The sequence below is a fragment of the Eptatretus burgeri genome, chromosome 2 (genome assembly GCF_056783735.1).
Source record: "Eptatretus burgeri isolate ZD-2024b chromosome 2, Ebu_testis_v1, whole genome shotgun sequence".
NCBI lineage: Eukaryota > Metazoa > Chordata > Myxini > Myxiniformes > Myxinidae > Eptatretus > Eptatretus burgeri.
In genome coordinates, this window is record NC_140962.1 from 5869549 (window position 1) to 5884247 (window position 14699).

Here is a 14699-nt window from a genome sequence, read left to right on the forward strand (position 1 = left end):
TCAACAAACCCTTATAATGACAATATGGAGAAGAAGGTTGAATAAATTTTACTTTTTTCAGCTGTTGTTTTCAAGTTTTTAGTCTGAGTTCAAAACGGATGAGGATGGACTTTGCATTTTCAGATGCTTTCTACTTGTTTCATTGTGTTTGTAAAGGAATTTATTCTTGAACAAGTTATCCATGCCATGGGCCACTATCAATGCCATACTGTATTTCCTGCTTGCAGTATCACTGCATTGTAAATTTTGTCTACTTTCTCATCAATCCCTGTTTTGTCTGTGCTTCTCAGATATTTAAATATTTAAATCTCAGATTATGTTCAATATGGTGACACTAATGAAAAAAAAAAACAGTTTGAATGTATCATTCTCTACTTCATTGAAAGTCATTAAGGCAAGTTATCTGTGTAATATCTGTTTGGCTTGATTGGCGCCCACTCTGCTGGACGACGAGTGGCGTTCAAAAAATTCCACAAATGAGATGATAACAGTCCAATTTATTCACAACTAGAAGGGCACTCAGTAGAGCGCATACTCCGCCATGCAGTGCCTGATCTACGAGAACATATCAGGCCCAATACATTTTTGAAACATCATTCTGTATATAATTTTTGGCCCTATCTCTCAATGGTGAAGAATCACTTTAAAATTAAATAATTATCGTATCCAGATCCACATATTCACCAAAATCAAATCAATTCGTCCTTGCCACACACCAAACCTGTCCACCAAGTTTTATCCGAATCCGTCTTCAACTTTTTGAGGTATCTTACACACAGACAGACAGGGTTGAAAACATAACCTTCTTCACCTTCACTGGTGCCAGTAATAACCCAAGATATTCACAATCATCCTTTGAACGTTTTCCCCACCAGCAATATCTATTAAACTCTCTCTCCACCATCATATTTCTCTCCCAAAATGGCAGCTTCATTTTGCTTCCCACTTGGTTCACATACCTTTGTCAACTTCCATTTTATATGACATATTATACATAGAAAGTTGCATGTTTGTTTGTTTGTTTGTTTGTTTAGCCCAATTATAATAGCATTTACATCATAAAATACATGACAGAAAGACTTTCAAAAATAAGGTCATGATGGGTTGTTGTAAACAGGTTGTGACGATGCATAAAACAGAGAGGGTAAGGTATGCTAAGTCGATTTTAGCATTTGTTCAAAAGGAAATTGTTTACCCTTGTAGTTGTGAATGTAACCAGAGCAGTAGAAACTATTTTTTGTGATGTCCCTACCCCCTTGCTTCATCGAGCGAAACCCATCACCTGGCTGGGAAGTTGAGGTTGCTGCACTCTCTACCACTACTGCCATTGGGCTTTAGAGTGCGTGTCACTGCCAAACTGATCAGATCAGGTTCACAGAGCTCCGTGGATGAGGGAAGACATGAAGGAGTGCTGCACTTCCAACAACAGTGATTATGTTTGGAATGCAAACAAGGAAAAATACAAAACTCTGTAAATGTAAACTATTTGGATATCAATGCATTAGAAGTAAGGAGATTGCTCATGAGTTTATTTCAGCAATTGTCTCAACCCCATCATCTCTCTCCATTCTTACATTCCCTAAAAGCAAACAAGCTATCAACATTAAACAAACAACTTCAACACAACCTGAACCCTATCCCTCTTTTATCCAGATCATTTTAACATAGTTGACGAATGCAGTTTGAATAACCAATTTTTCATGTCACTTTCAATGCTAGCAATGAAAAATTCACGTCACTTTCAAAAAATAAACTTTATTCAAGATTTATTGCTCACCCACAATGCATTCAAAACTTTCAAAGAAATAAATTCTGTCATTTTATGTGAAATGATTTCTACTCTCTCATTCACAGAAAATCCTGATGCAAGTGCAGAAACAAAGCCCCCAGACATTATTTCACCTGATGATGGAGGAAAAGCCATTGAACATGATCCAGGTTTGGAGATCATCGTTTCACATCTCAACAACTTGTACAGTAAACCCTTAGATATCGCGGGTTTCGTTTTTGCAATTTTGACCAATCACGGGCAACTTCTCCGTATACCTATCTGGTTATCGTGGGGCATAATTGTGACCATTCCTGGTTTTTGAGTTGAGTTTTTGGCAAATCACCACCTCGCTGATCTCTTGCGCTGTATGCTGCAATAGTATTTGTGTTTACCTCTTGTGTTTTTTCACTTAATAATGGTGCATAAGTGTGAAGTGATGGACAAAAATGAATTTAGTGCAAAAAGGTAGAGAAATGTGATGACCTTGTGCGACAAAAAAAAATTGCTTTCCTTCGGTGGTGGGGGTGGAGGGGTGCTGGTTTGCAGAGCTGCAGAACAATTTATGACAGAAACACATCTATAGACAGATTACAAAGGGAAGCGATTTAAAGGATTAATAATGGAGGTATGGTGGGTGCTTGAGACACATTACAGAAGAGAGTGGGCACGTTTTATCTGCTTCTGAACATTTTATCTGCTTCAACGCAGCAGAAGACTTCGTTGTAATGCTGATTTATATTTGTTTCACATGTTTATTTCAATGTTTATTTCATTGTTTGTATGTTTTATACTTATTTTACATGTTTATTTTAATTGTGATTTATTTTTGGCTGCTACCCACCTTCCTTTACATTTTCTCCAAGTTCAGGAACCTAACCCCATTTTTCTGATGATGTTTCAGTATTTATTTATATCGCTTTGGACTTTGCGGCACTTTTCAGGAACGTAACCCCCATGATATTTCAGGGTTTACTCTATTTCTTTTCTTCAGTGTGATCATCTTTTTTCATCTCTTCTGCTCTTCTATACGAGAATATTTATTTTCTTTTCATACAAGATTGGGGAGAGAAGCGTAATGCCTATGATGGATGGAGAATGTGAAGATGAGTACTGTATTTTTCTGGTGTATAAACTGTGGCCCTGTATTAACTGCACCCCTGTTTTTCACCTTCAACAACAACAACAAAAAACTTTTCTGGTGTATTAACCACACCCCCGTTTTTAACCCTCAAAATAAATTAATATACTGATCATTTTATTTTCTGATCTATATCTAAATACGTTTGTACATTAACTTTGTACAGAACAAAGTGAAGAAGGTGTCAAAATACTTATCCCATCTCCGCTTAATTCCATCTAACGGTCTTATTCTCATTTTCAAGAAGTTGAAGAGACGAGAGGATACCAACAAGTTTTTATTTTTCTTTCTTATTTATTACGCCGACGTTTGACTCTGTCAATAGGAGGGGGTTTTCAAATTGTTTTCTCCTCCTCATCCTCCTCACATTTATCCTCATCCTCATCCTTGCATCCGCATGCTCTAAGTCACGTGTTCCAGCGCGAAAACTGATATTGGCCCTCGCCCCACCCCCCCCACTATTGTCTTCGTTAAGATATGGATAGATTTGTGTTTGTCATCTTTAACTGCAATGTCACCTTACATTGTGTCATCAAGCTGACAGGCTTTGTATCTACATTTATTTTATCTAATAAATGGACGTCATGACATACAAGGGGTGGGGGTCTCGCATAGTCGCCATCTTGTTACAGCGCGGCGACATCGCGCTGTTATATAATTGGCTATTCTGTCCTGTGTCTTCTGTCACACTTATTGTTGGGTGTGATCTGGGCGGAGATTGCCGGGTGTATTGTGGGCGGAGATTGCCGGGTGTATTGTGGGCGGAGATTGCCTGGTGAATTGTGGGCGGGGTTAATGCGGAAGAGCGACGTTTTTTGTGCTGAATCGTTTTCTGTGTGATGCCGGAAGTTGATTTTCTGAGCAGGAAGTGATAATCTTCCTGTTCCGTGAGTTGTTGACGCACAGCATTGTAACTCTCGTTCTTCATTGTTTTTCACCAGAAGTGTTTTTAAGACGTCTTGTATAATTGGCTATTCTGTCCTGTGTCTTCTGTCACACTTATGGCCGCGTATGTCCCTTTGATGTGAGGGCTATAAATAGAAATTTGTCCAATGTCACAACTCTTCCCATCATGCATGCTAATTCACCGTGTCTACATTTAAATTTTATAACTGCAAAGTTGTTTCATCATTCTTAACCTAGACTTTTACTGCCCCCAGCCGCGCGATATCGAAGTATTCGCTTCTTGTTATGCTTGGTAATCGGCTATGGAAGTATCACCAAAATCATTTAGTAATTGGCTTTTATTTGACCTCACGATCATTCATGGTGTTCAGCAAGTATTGTCTGGTAATTGGCTGCGCAAGAATCATCAACATCATTTAGTAATCGACTTTTATTTGACTCCCGATCATTCATGGTATTCATTGTTGTTATATTTTTATATTGTCTGGTAATCGGCTGCCCAAGTATCAACATCATTTGGTAATCGGCTTTCATTCAACATCGGGATCATTCATGGTATTCAGCTTGTTAATATTGTTGTTGATTTCCACCCATCCGGCGTGCGGGCGACCGCCTTTAGCTCAATTGCGGCCGCGCGCGCCCACCGAACGAGAAATCTCGTCGCAGCTTTCGGATCAACGCCGAAAACCAGCTACGGGTGTTTTTAACCAAACCATAAACCAGCCAACTCTTCTGTCCACGTGCTACAGGGTCGATCGCCGAATTGTCGATGTACCTAATTATTCGCGCAGACAGAAATGCCGGTAGTTTATACCTCAACAGAGCCTGCATGAAAACGAGCCACTTAAGCAGCTCGTTCCGTTTACGATTGCCGAGCGGTTTTATATCGCCAAGCCCCGTCGGACCAGATGTACGTTTTATCGGCTTATAATCAGCCAGCTAATTATTCCTAACGCAATTATAGCAGTCAATGGAGGAAGGGACGCAACGAGCAGGTGACATTCAAAAATGGGGACATTTATTTCCACACAGGCATGCAAGCAATGCAAGGAATGGGGGAAATGGGGAAAAAGACACGAGTAAAAACCTAAAGCCGATGTCTATTATGTAATGTACATGCACTTAATGAGTTTGTTACTTATGGACAAGGCGCCACAGACTTTCGTGCAAACCCCAAGAAAGAAAGGAAGAACCGGGCTCGTGAGCCTTTATAATTGCTCGGAGTCGGGATGAATGAAGGGGCTACCTGGCCACCCTCGTTGGGTCCTTGTTCGGCGACCCTCTGCCCGCACTCCAACCTTCGAACTCTCCAGCTCTCTTCCCGACTCCACCACACCAGCGCAGCGCGAACTCGAGCGCTCTCTCCAAGCGCTCTTCTCCAGGCGCTCTTCCCGACTCCACCTCATTCTCCAACTCGTTCTGCAACTCGTTCTCCAACCCGTTCTCCTTTGTCGACGACTTGGCGTCTCTTCAACCGTTCAACTGCCTTGTCGGCTCGCGAACGTGGCCCTTTATAGACCCCGGGGCTTTGCTCCTTCACCTTTGACCCTTCACCCCCGGCTGGCTCCGCCCCTTTCGCCGTTTTGATCCGATCTTGTCGTCTCACGCGGACGTGTTTGGAATCACTGGCTTCACGCGGTTGTGGTGAAGATGGTGAGGAGATGATGGCGGTTGTGGAGAAGATGGTGAGGAGATGATGGCGGTTGTGGAGAAGATGGTGAGGAGATGATGGTGGTTGTGGAGAAGATGGTGAGGAGATGATGTCGGTTTGTGGAGAAGATGGTGAGGAGATGTTTGTTTAAAATAAAAGACAGAAAAGAAAAACACTACCTCAAAGGTTCACAGCCCGGCACACGAATAAATCCCGTTATACATTTGTGGGGAAATCTAACCTGGAACACATTCTTACCAAAATAACTGACCTCTGGGGAACCTGAATGGTGATCTGTGAATTTCCACAACCGTAACTATATTACAAAGAGGATTTGTTTTTTTGTTCCTAGAAAAAGCACACCTTGACGATACAGCCGCAGATCATCATAAGGTCGACCTTTCTCATTCTCCCGATGAAAGCCGGCAGTCTCAATCAACATAATGCTCAGTCAATGTCGTGACGGGAGTAATGGTGAAATTTCAACCAAGATGCATGTCGCTAATGCTCCTCAGAATCCAGGTCAAAAATCCCAGTGGGAAACACGTCACAAAATGTTGATTTTCAACTGATGAAAATACTAAATCCGGGGAATACTTTCTCTCCTCGGGGTAAAACACTCACTACTTTCTCTCCTCAGGGTAAAACATACCCCCGCTGAACATTCAAGGCGCCATATACATACTGTCAATCCATCATCGTGCCACGGCTTTGCACCTTTTTGTGCAGACGCTCCATTATACCCCCCGGTGTAGAGGCCCGGAGTCGCCAGCACCCACCTCCCTGCCGTCTGGACGCTCAATACCGAGTGGAGGAGTGTCGGGAGGCCCGACGCGTGCCCCGTGGGAGAACCGTCAAACAACCTCCCCTGACTTAGGTTAAACCCACGTCGGGGCGGAGGAAGACCGCATCCCCCTCAGGCGCATCATGTGTCCTCCCGGCCTCTGCTTGCAGAGAGCTCGCCGAGTGGCCCAGTGCGTGCCCCACATTGCGTTCGCTCCCGCAGGCGCACCATGTGTCCTCCCGGCGACCGCTCTGCCTTTCAAGTGTCGCTCGATCAGTTCGACCAAGGCCGACCTTGCGATGTATCACCTCTCTGGTGCCCATCCGTACGTCCTATTTGCCATGTGACACGACTGGATTGAGATGGACCTTCTACTGACGATGTGCGTGAGCGTGGACCGTTTGAACTCTCTGAAGATGAGGGCGGTCTTTTCCATGACCATCACGGAGATGAGTCTTAGGTCGGCTTGACTGAGACCGAGTTCACGGAGCATGGTAGCCGATTCCGGCGCCCAGACTCCTCACCAGCTCAGAGTGATGGTGGAGACAAGTGGCATATTCTCGCTCCCGAACTTGCTTCTTTCCCAGTCGAGGACATCCGGAGTGTCGTAATACCTCCATTTCCTCGCATATTCCTCCGACAACTCCGACAACCTCCGACAACCGACAACATAAACATTCTCTGTTGAGGCTTTACGGGGGCCCGCCTTAGGTTCCTCAACCCTTCCTTGAGGACAGAGCCATCGGATGGCGCCGCCCGTGAGGTTGGAACTGAATTCCCAGATTCTTCAACCGGCTCGTCGCGTCTAGCACACTCAGGTTCCTCTGCCCAAGCCGAAACACTTCAGAAGTGTCCACCACATATCGCTTCGCCTTCGTGTCGATGGTAATCGCTAGTCGCAGACTTTCCCACGTACAGCGCCAGTCCCGCCGTGGACAGACAGGCTTGCACCGCATCCAAAGACCTTCGGAGCCCAGACCAGGTGCGCGACACAAGATCAGGTCGTCGGCAAATGCCAGAGCCGGCACCGACGTTTCTCCGAGTCTCGCTCCCACTCCCTCTGGGATGTTTCTCAACACCCCGTCCAACACGGAGTTGAACAAAATGGGGGAGAGGGAGTCGCCCTGTTTTACTCCTCGGGTCATTGAAATTGGCAAATCACGACAGCAGTCCAAGTACGTCACGCAACCATCGTATGACTGTGCGATGTCGCGGAGGAGGGGTGGCGGAGCACCCATCCTCGCAGCCGCATTCAGAACCGCACCGTGGTTAACGGAGTCAAAGGCCTTTGAAACGTCCAGCACGGCTAGTCGCAAAGGTTGAAGATTCTGGATAGCATCCCGGAGGAAGGCGTCGAGAAGCATGACATTTTCGGCACACCCGTCACCCTTCCTAAACGCTCGCTGCGCCGGATGCAACTCAAAGGCCGATGAGCACCGTTTGGCGATTATCTTATGGTGCAGATGCACGAGGAAGCTGCTGATCGTGATCGGGTGGAACTCGGAAGCACTCTTCGGGTCCACAGCCTTGGGGATAAGCACAGTTCTGTGCCTTTTCAGACACAGTGGTAAATACCCCGCAAGCAGCCACAGATTGAACATCTTGCTCAGACAGCCGTTCGGTACGGAGCGGACCAGCCGAAAGGTGATACCGTCCACACCCGGTGCGCCGTTTCTCAACAGGGTCTTTTCTCTTTCCACATCCTGAGATGTAATCGGTCGCACCAGCTGCCAAGATACCTTGGTGTTTTCCAGACGTTCAGCATCCACTTCCGATTCCCTCTCGAAGACATCTTTCCAGAAGCGGTGCATCTCTGCAGGATCCACAGAAGATTTACTCCGACCCCAAGTCCCAGCAATACACTGTCTGGCGGCACGGCCCGGGTTCACGTGGATTATCCTTTGGACCGAGGCGAACTCGGTTCTGCGAACATGCCTCTTCGCCACCTCGTTGCCCTCATCCCGAGCACGCGGAATGTCAAGCTTTCGTATCGATACGGTCTCATGTGTTCGGCCACCAACTCGCTCTCTCTCGTTGTCTCTTCGGGGCACCCCCATCTTACGACCTCCGGTGCCTCCGACTGGGCGGGCATTGCCCCTCACGCTCGATGTTACAGATTCTGCAATGCCCTCAAGTTTGGCTCAAAGGTCTTCAGGGTTTACCAAATGCAAGCGACCGATCAGATCGTCCAATCGGTGCTCGCTTCATGCTGTTGTCCCTTTTGGTAGCCCTTTAATGTACCTCATGATATCATCCTTCTACTTGTCACCATCACTCTCCTGGTTTGAGTCAGCCTGGCCAATCTACTCACAGGGTGGGGGAACCAGGACCCTCGCCTCTCTTGTGGGAGAGGCCATCTCATCTCCGGGAATTTCGACATCCCTCGGGGGCACACATGACGTAGGGGGGAGCCCATCCTACGTATTATTTCCCTGGGCTTGCTCTGTCAGTTTTGTTTGGACGAGAGCTTTGTAAGCGGCCTGCCTCCACTTCCCCTTGATGGCCTCCAACGACTGTGTGGGCAGGAACTGCTCCAATGCTTGGTTGACGAATTTTACTCCATCGCGTACCAGTAGCGCCTCACGGACGGCCATGGCGTACATCTCCTCGTCGTCCCACCACGCCTTTACTCGCAGAGGGAGGTTGGACACGTGGAACACCAAGGGATGTGCCCTCCGTCTGTGCACCCCGAGACAAGTCCTCGTCCCAAAGTTTCGACCATAGTCCACGCACACGCACCCACACTCACGCCCTTGAGCCGCCTGTGGCTCTGGCGCCACACTCTCTGGGACGACTGTAGCGGCGGCGTCCTCGTCTCGTCTGTCCATACTTTCAGCTCGCACTGCAGAGTGTTGGCCACGAGAAAGGGAGGTGCATCCCAGACCCTTGGCAAACCCGATCTCTTCTTGGTACAGTACCCGCAGGTGACTGCTCCGGCTCTCGCGACGTGGACGCCGAGATCTTAGGCACGTTGGGACCTGAGGCCCGAGGCATTTTGGTTCGATTATCGGCACTAGATGTCTTATGCTAAACTAGTAATAATATCCACCACAGCACAAGGTTGACCAAAGCCCGGGACTCTGACTCCATAAGAGAGAGCTCTGACTCCACTCTGACTCCAATGCTCCCTTCCCTCTGGAAAGGGAAGGGTGATCACCAAGACTGCAACAACTACCGAGGGGTGACGCTGCTCTCAGTGCCGGGAAAGGTCTTTGCTCGGATAATTCTTGATAGGGTTGGCCACCATCTGCTTGAGCACTAGCGTCCAGAGCAGTCAGGCTTTACACCAAATAGGTCAACGATTGACCGTATCCTTGCTCTTCGGGTCCTCACCAAACGCAGACGAGGGTTTCGGCAGGGGCTGTTTGCAGCCTATGGTGATCTCTGCAAAGCGTTCGATTCGGTGAATCGGGATGCCCTCTGGAGGATTCTTGGTCTTCGCGGGGTGTCACCAAAACTGATCGATCTGATGTCTGAACTCTACTCTGGTACTGAGAGTGCTGTGAGATGTGATGGTACCATCTCTGACTTATTTCCAGTTGTTACTGGAGTTCGTCAGGGGTGTGTACTGGCCCCTACACTTTTCAGCACTTGTATGGACTGGATTCTAGGGAGGATGTCAGAGAGATCAAGCTGCGGAGCATCGTTTGGGAATGTCAAGATCTCTGACCTTGATTTCGCAAATGATGCAGTCATCTTTGCAGAGACTTTAGATATCCTTTTGGGGGCCCTCGAGGTGCTGAATGAGGAGTTGGAACCACTGGGATTATGGGTTTCCTGGGTCAAAACTAAGATCCAGGCTTTAAATGACATCTTGGATGCCGCTGTGCTGTCTGTGCCTGTTGTGGTGAGGATGTTGAGGTCGTGGAGAGATTCACTTACCTTGGCAGTGATATTCATGTTTCTGCTGACTGAGTCAGAGGTCATTTGACGCCTGGATTGGGCCTTGGGAGTCATGGATTCACTGGATAATGGGGTGTGACCGGTACCTGTGCAGGACGAAAGTCCGAGTCTTCAGGTCCTTGGTGCTTTCCAGTCTTGATCTATGGATGCGAAACTTGGACTCTGACCAAGGATCTGAGACGTGACTTAATTCCTTTGGTACCAGGTCTCTTCGGAGAATCCTTGGCTATCGCTGGTTGGACCTTATGTCCAATGAGCGGTTGCTGAGAGAGACTCAAATGAGATTTGTTACCTGCATAGTCCGTGAGCGTCAGCTGCGGCTGTATGGACATGTGGCTCGTTTTTCCTGACGCTGATCCTCTATGCGAGGGAGTCTCGTGAGTGGAGGAGGCCAATGGGCCGACCACGCCCCTCCTGGTTGCAGCAGGTTGATCGGCATCTCAAGTAGATGGAGATGGGCCAGGCATCTGCCTGGGGGATGGCCAGACGGAGGTCCCTGGACTACCGGCGGAAAGTGGACGCAGCGACGCGCTGTTCTGGCACATGCTCCCATACCTGACCTGACCTGATAATCCAGCATTTCCTAGCATAGTGTCAGTATGGAAGGAGCAAGCTTGGTGGATCAATTCTACCCTGCATCGCATGTTCATGTTGAAAATGATGCATGTAAAAAGATAGTCACCACTACAAGTCCCTCGTCTATCCACCCCTTCTGCTGTGTACGAACAATGACGCCGGCTGAAAACTCGTCTTTGGGCATTGTCTTCCTCTTGAACATGACATATGAGGGAAGCTTGCCAAGCAAGCTTATTTCAGGTGGGTGCTCTGTTATTGGACTCGAGCTATTGTGAATAATTCTTCTTTTGATGTGAGACCAGGTGTTCTTCTGTTGTGTTTCATGGTGTTTTCAGAGCCGCGAGGCTCTATATATGCCCCTCGCCCAAACTCCAGGTGTCGCTTTATTTATTTTCCGCACATGGTTAATAAAAAGCTGTACAAACTCTTAACCTCAACCGGTTTTCAAAATTTAAATGGTGGAATCGAGCTTAACCCAGTTCCGACTGCTTCAAAAGTGTTCATTTAGAACAGTGGTCCCCAACCTTTTGATCCCACGGGCCGCATTCACTACTCCCAAGGATGTTGGGAGTCAGAAAAAAATTGATGCATTTTATTGAGAAACTTGATACTGTCACACAGCGTTTGTGTTGAAAAATCGATACAACATTTGGGGTTTATTGGAGTATTGTTTTATTAATTAATAAATTTTATATGTATTCGATCGATCGATTGTATACGCACTGTAATTCTGAACAAATTTCCATTTGAGGTGTAATTAATTTTAAATACTGCCGCAAGATGCCGGAAGGTAAAATCAAATTGATTTGATTCCTCCTGGCGGTAAGCGGCAGTGGCCGGCAGCGTCATTGTGTAAGGATTTTCAGGTCACGGCGCCGGCCGGCAGTGGCATTGTGTAAACCCCTTTCAAATCAAAACACATTTCCATGTCGCAATTTTAATGTCCTCGCGGGCCGCAGTATAGGGCTCCACGGGCCGCAGGTTGGGGACCAATGATTTAGAATATAGTTGGAATTCAGTATTGATTGTTTTTAAGACCGATTCTTTTTTTCTAAACCTGTATATTATCTACACCCCAACTTTTCCTTTTTTTTTGCCAATTAAAAATTGCGGTTTATACACTGGAAAATACGGCAGTCGTAATTCTGTGATTTATTTTATTTTATTAATGTTTTTTACATCCTTTATGACGTGTATGTTTTGTGAATGAAATTGACATAAAGCTGACAAAGGTAGTGAGAGTAATGGATATGGCTTAAAGATAAACTCTATTTCACTGTATTTTTTTTTCTGTCATTTTAAATATTGGTACCTAAAGGATCAGTGCTTTGTGCATTCCAGATGAAACACACAGTCTTACAAAAGTAGCAGAACCAGAAGAAGACGACCAAGTACAAGAAGAAGCCACAGACCATCCAACCCTTCCGAATCCCACACACAATATCCGTAACATCATCAAGATATATAACCAAAACTCTGAGCCAAAGCTCGAAATCCCTCAACCAGTTCGGTGAGAAATCAAGTTTAAAAAAAATAAAAATAATAAAAACTCATAATTTTTAACTTTAACTCCATCTCTTTCTTTTCCCACTGCAGATGATGCTTTGCCCTCCTCCCTCCTCATTGTTCTTTATTAACCTACTAGCAATGATAAGGAGAATTATACTGGCTTCGGCATTTCCTCAATTACAAGATCTGATGGTTTGGTTCAAAAAGTCTCAAATTCTATTCACTTTTTTTTTTTCGTCAAAGAATCATTTTGTTTTCTTCAGGTTAACCTTATTCTCCATAGAAAGTAATCAAATCACATAAGGTGAAAATAAGGATAAATATGCCTGGCTTTCTTTCACGAGAAACCGATGAGGTTTCTCGTAATTTCTAGTGTCTATTAAAACTGTTAATTAAAGATGTTTTTTGAATCCAGAAATTGAGGTTCATGGTGGGGCTTGACATGCCAGAAGGAAGGAGGTTATGAACCACCATGAAAGTGACAGAAATGGTAAATATTTCCACTATTGTGACTTGTCTGAAATCAAGCTTACGAGCGATACCCGTGCACATGCACGGGATAGCAGTACAACATAGCTGGTAGCAGACGACAGACCGTGCACGGGGAATGACAATAATACGCATTGTGCAAAATGCAAGTGGTACTATGGAACGCCAAGACTTCCCAAACATTGTCGGCATGTCCGCTAAGTGCCACAGCAATTTCATAGGGATCGTGTGACGGCGAGCCGAGTTTTTAGTGTGCAAGCTTGGTATTATAATAGAGATGTTATGGAGTTCATTAGACGACAGGAATTTCTGAGGACACTGATGTATTGCAGCACTTTTCTCTTCCGTCCATTAAATAGGTGGTGAGGGGTGACTGCAATGACCTACCATTCTTTGGTACATTAAATAGAGTTGATGTGTTAGACAACCTGTGCGCTGCACTTTGCATTCTTTTATATTTAATCATGCTTGAATTTGTACTTTTGCTTCAAAAGAGCAATAAGTTACAAAAAAACACAATACTGTCTGACTTTCTCCCACATTGGCCTGTCTCTCTCTAAGTTCTCTGCTGCTAAACCTCTTCCTTCTTAACCTCTGCCCTATGGCCATCAGCACATATCCCGTGCATGGCAAGTTGATGACTCATGGTGCCGAGTTGACCCCCACAGATTCTGTATCCAACACCCCGGGATCCTGTATGACTTTCCACTCCAGCTCTCACACCTCGACAGACATAGCCTCCCTCACCAGCGAAGGCGATCGGTACGGCTCATTGGTGGTCGACTTCACTCCCACACTGAATAGGCTCACCCACCACCCCACATGTCACAGACTTGATTGCCTGGCTCACTGGCTCAAGCTTGATTACCTGTGCATACACCAGAGCTGGTGTCGCACCACACCTTGTCGGTCTCAGGTGCCCCCCAAAAAACCCTGCAGGGTTTAACTGCGCACCCGTGAGCGCTGCACTGCAAACCACAGTGGTTGCTTTGCAAATTATGGGTAACGGTGGCTTTTCTCTCTAAACCCTACAACTGGCTCATCTTGGGGACCGTTTCTACTTCCTTGAGCGGCGTGACATCTACACTGATGTGACGTCTGTCCAGGCCATTATTGATCAAACATGTCTCTTTCTCTCAGTTCCAAATGGCTCGATTTGAGTTTCAATTTTTTTTATCTGTTCCATTATTTGCAGGAGCATGTCCTGATTGAATGGTTCCAGCCTTCTGACTTTACCGTTTGGAACCGTCGGAGAGGACGTCAGGGGGTGTGTTCCATTAGCAAGTGACTCGACTCACTTGAGTCAAAGCACTCGAACTTGCACTGCAACCGAACAGAGTGATCGGCACTGCTTAACAACATGGCGGTATCCAATGTAAACAATACTACTGTGGTACTCGAGCAGATGCTGTCCGGGCCATCGTTTTCAGATTTTTTTTGATCTTCTGACAACAATTTTCCCCAACTTTTTTTTGCTATCAGCAGCTACAGAAAGTATTAGGAAGAGGAAGAGAAAAAATGGAGAGACAGAAGGAGTAGCCCCCTGCCAAGCTTATCTAGGGACCTGCCACTGTACATTTTGGGGAGGAGATTGGATTGGTTTTTGTATATTTTAATGAATTAAGATGAAAACTATAAAAGTATGAAATGCATGTTTCATTGTCATCCTCTGTGACAGGGGGGGGGGGGGTGGAATAGCCACCAAGCATTTTGAATTTGACTACAGCAGGCATTTTTGCAAACATACAGAGGTGTTCCGTTCGCAAGCAGCTCACTTTCTGCTTTTCCAAGCACCTCTCTTAATTGCTTGCTTTACTTGCCGAGCAGCTTGGAAAGAGGTTTGCAAAGCAGTTGATATGGAATGGCTGGCTTGGAAAGCGATGGCAAGCAATACCAAGCCGCTTGTTAATGTATTGGAGGCTGGGAGGTTGTAATGAATTCTCCTCCCCACGATTGAACTTTCAATGTCGCC

At 46.0% G+C, this 14699-nt stretch overlaps 1 protein-coding gene across 1 annotated transcript in view; it reads left to right on the forward strand.

The window, feature by feature from the left end:
* LOC147031312 (unconventional myosin-XV-like) overlaps window positions 1-14699 on the forward strand; it is a 443397-nt gene that overhangs the window by 199638 nt on the left and 229060 nt on the right. The window contains exons 23-24 of the mRNA XM_085861560.1: window positions 1855-1938; window positions 12071-12239. Coding sequence (XP_085717686.1) covers window positions 1855-1938; window positions 12071-12239 — 253 coding nt within the window. The remainder of the gene's footprint in view (window positions 1-1854; window positions 1939-12070; window positions 12240-14699) is intronic.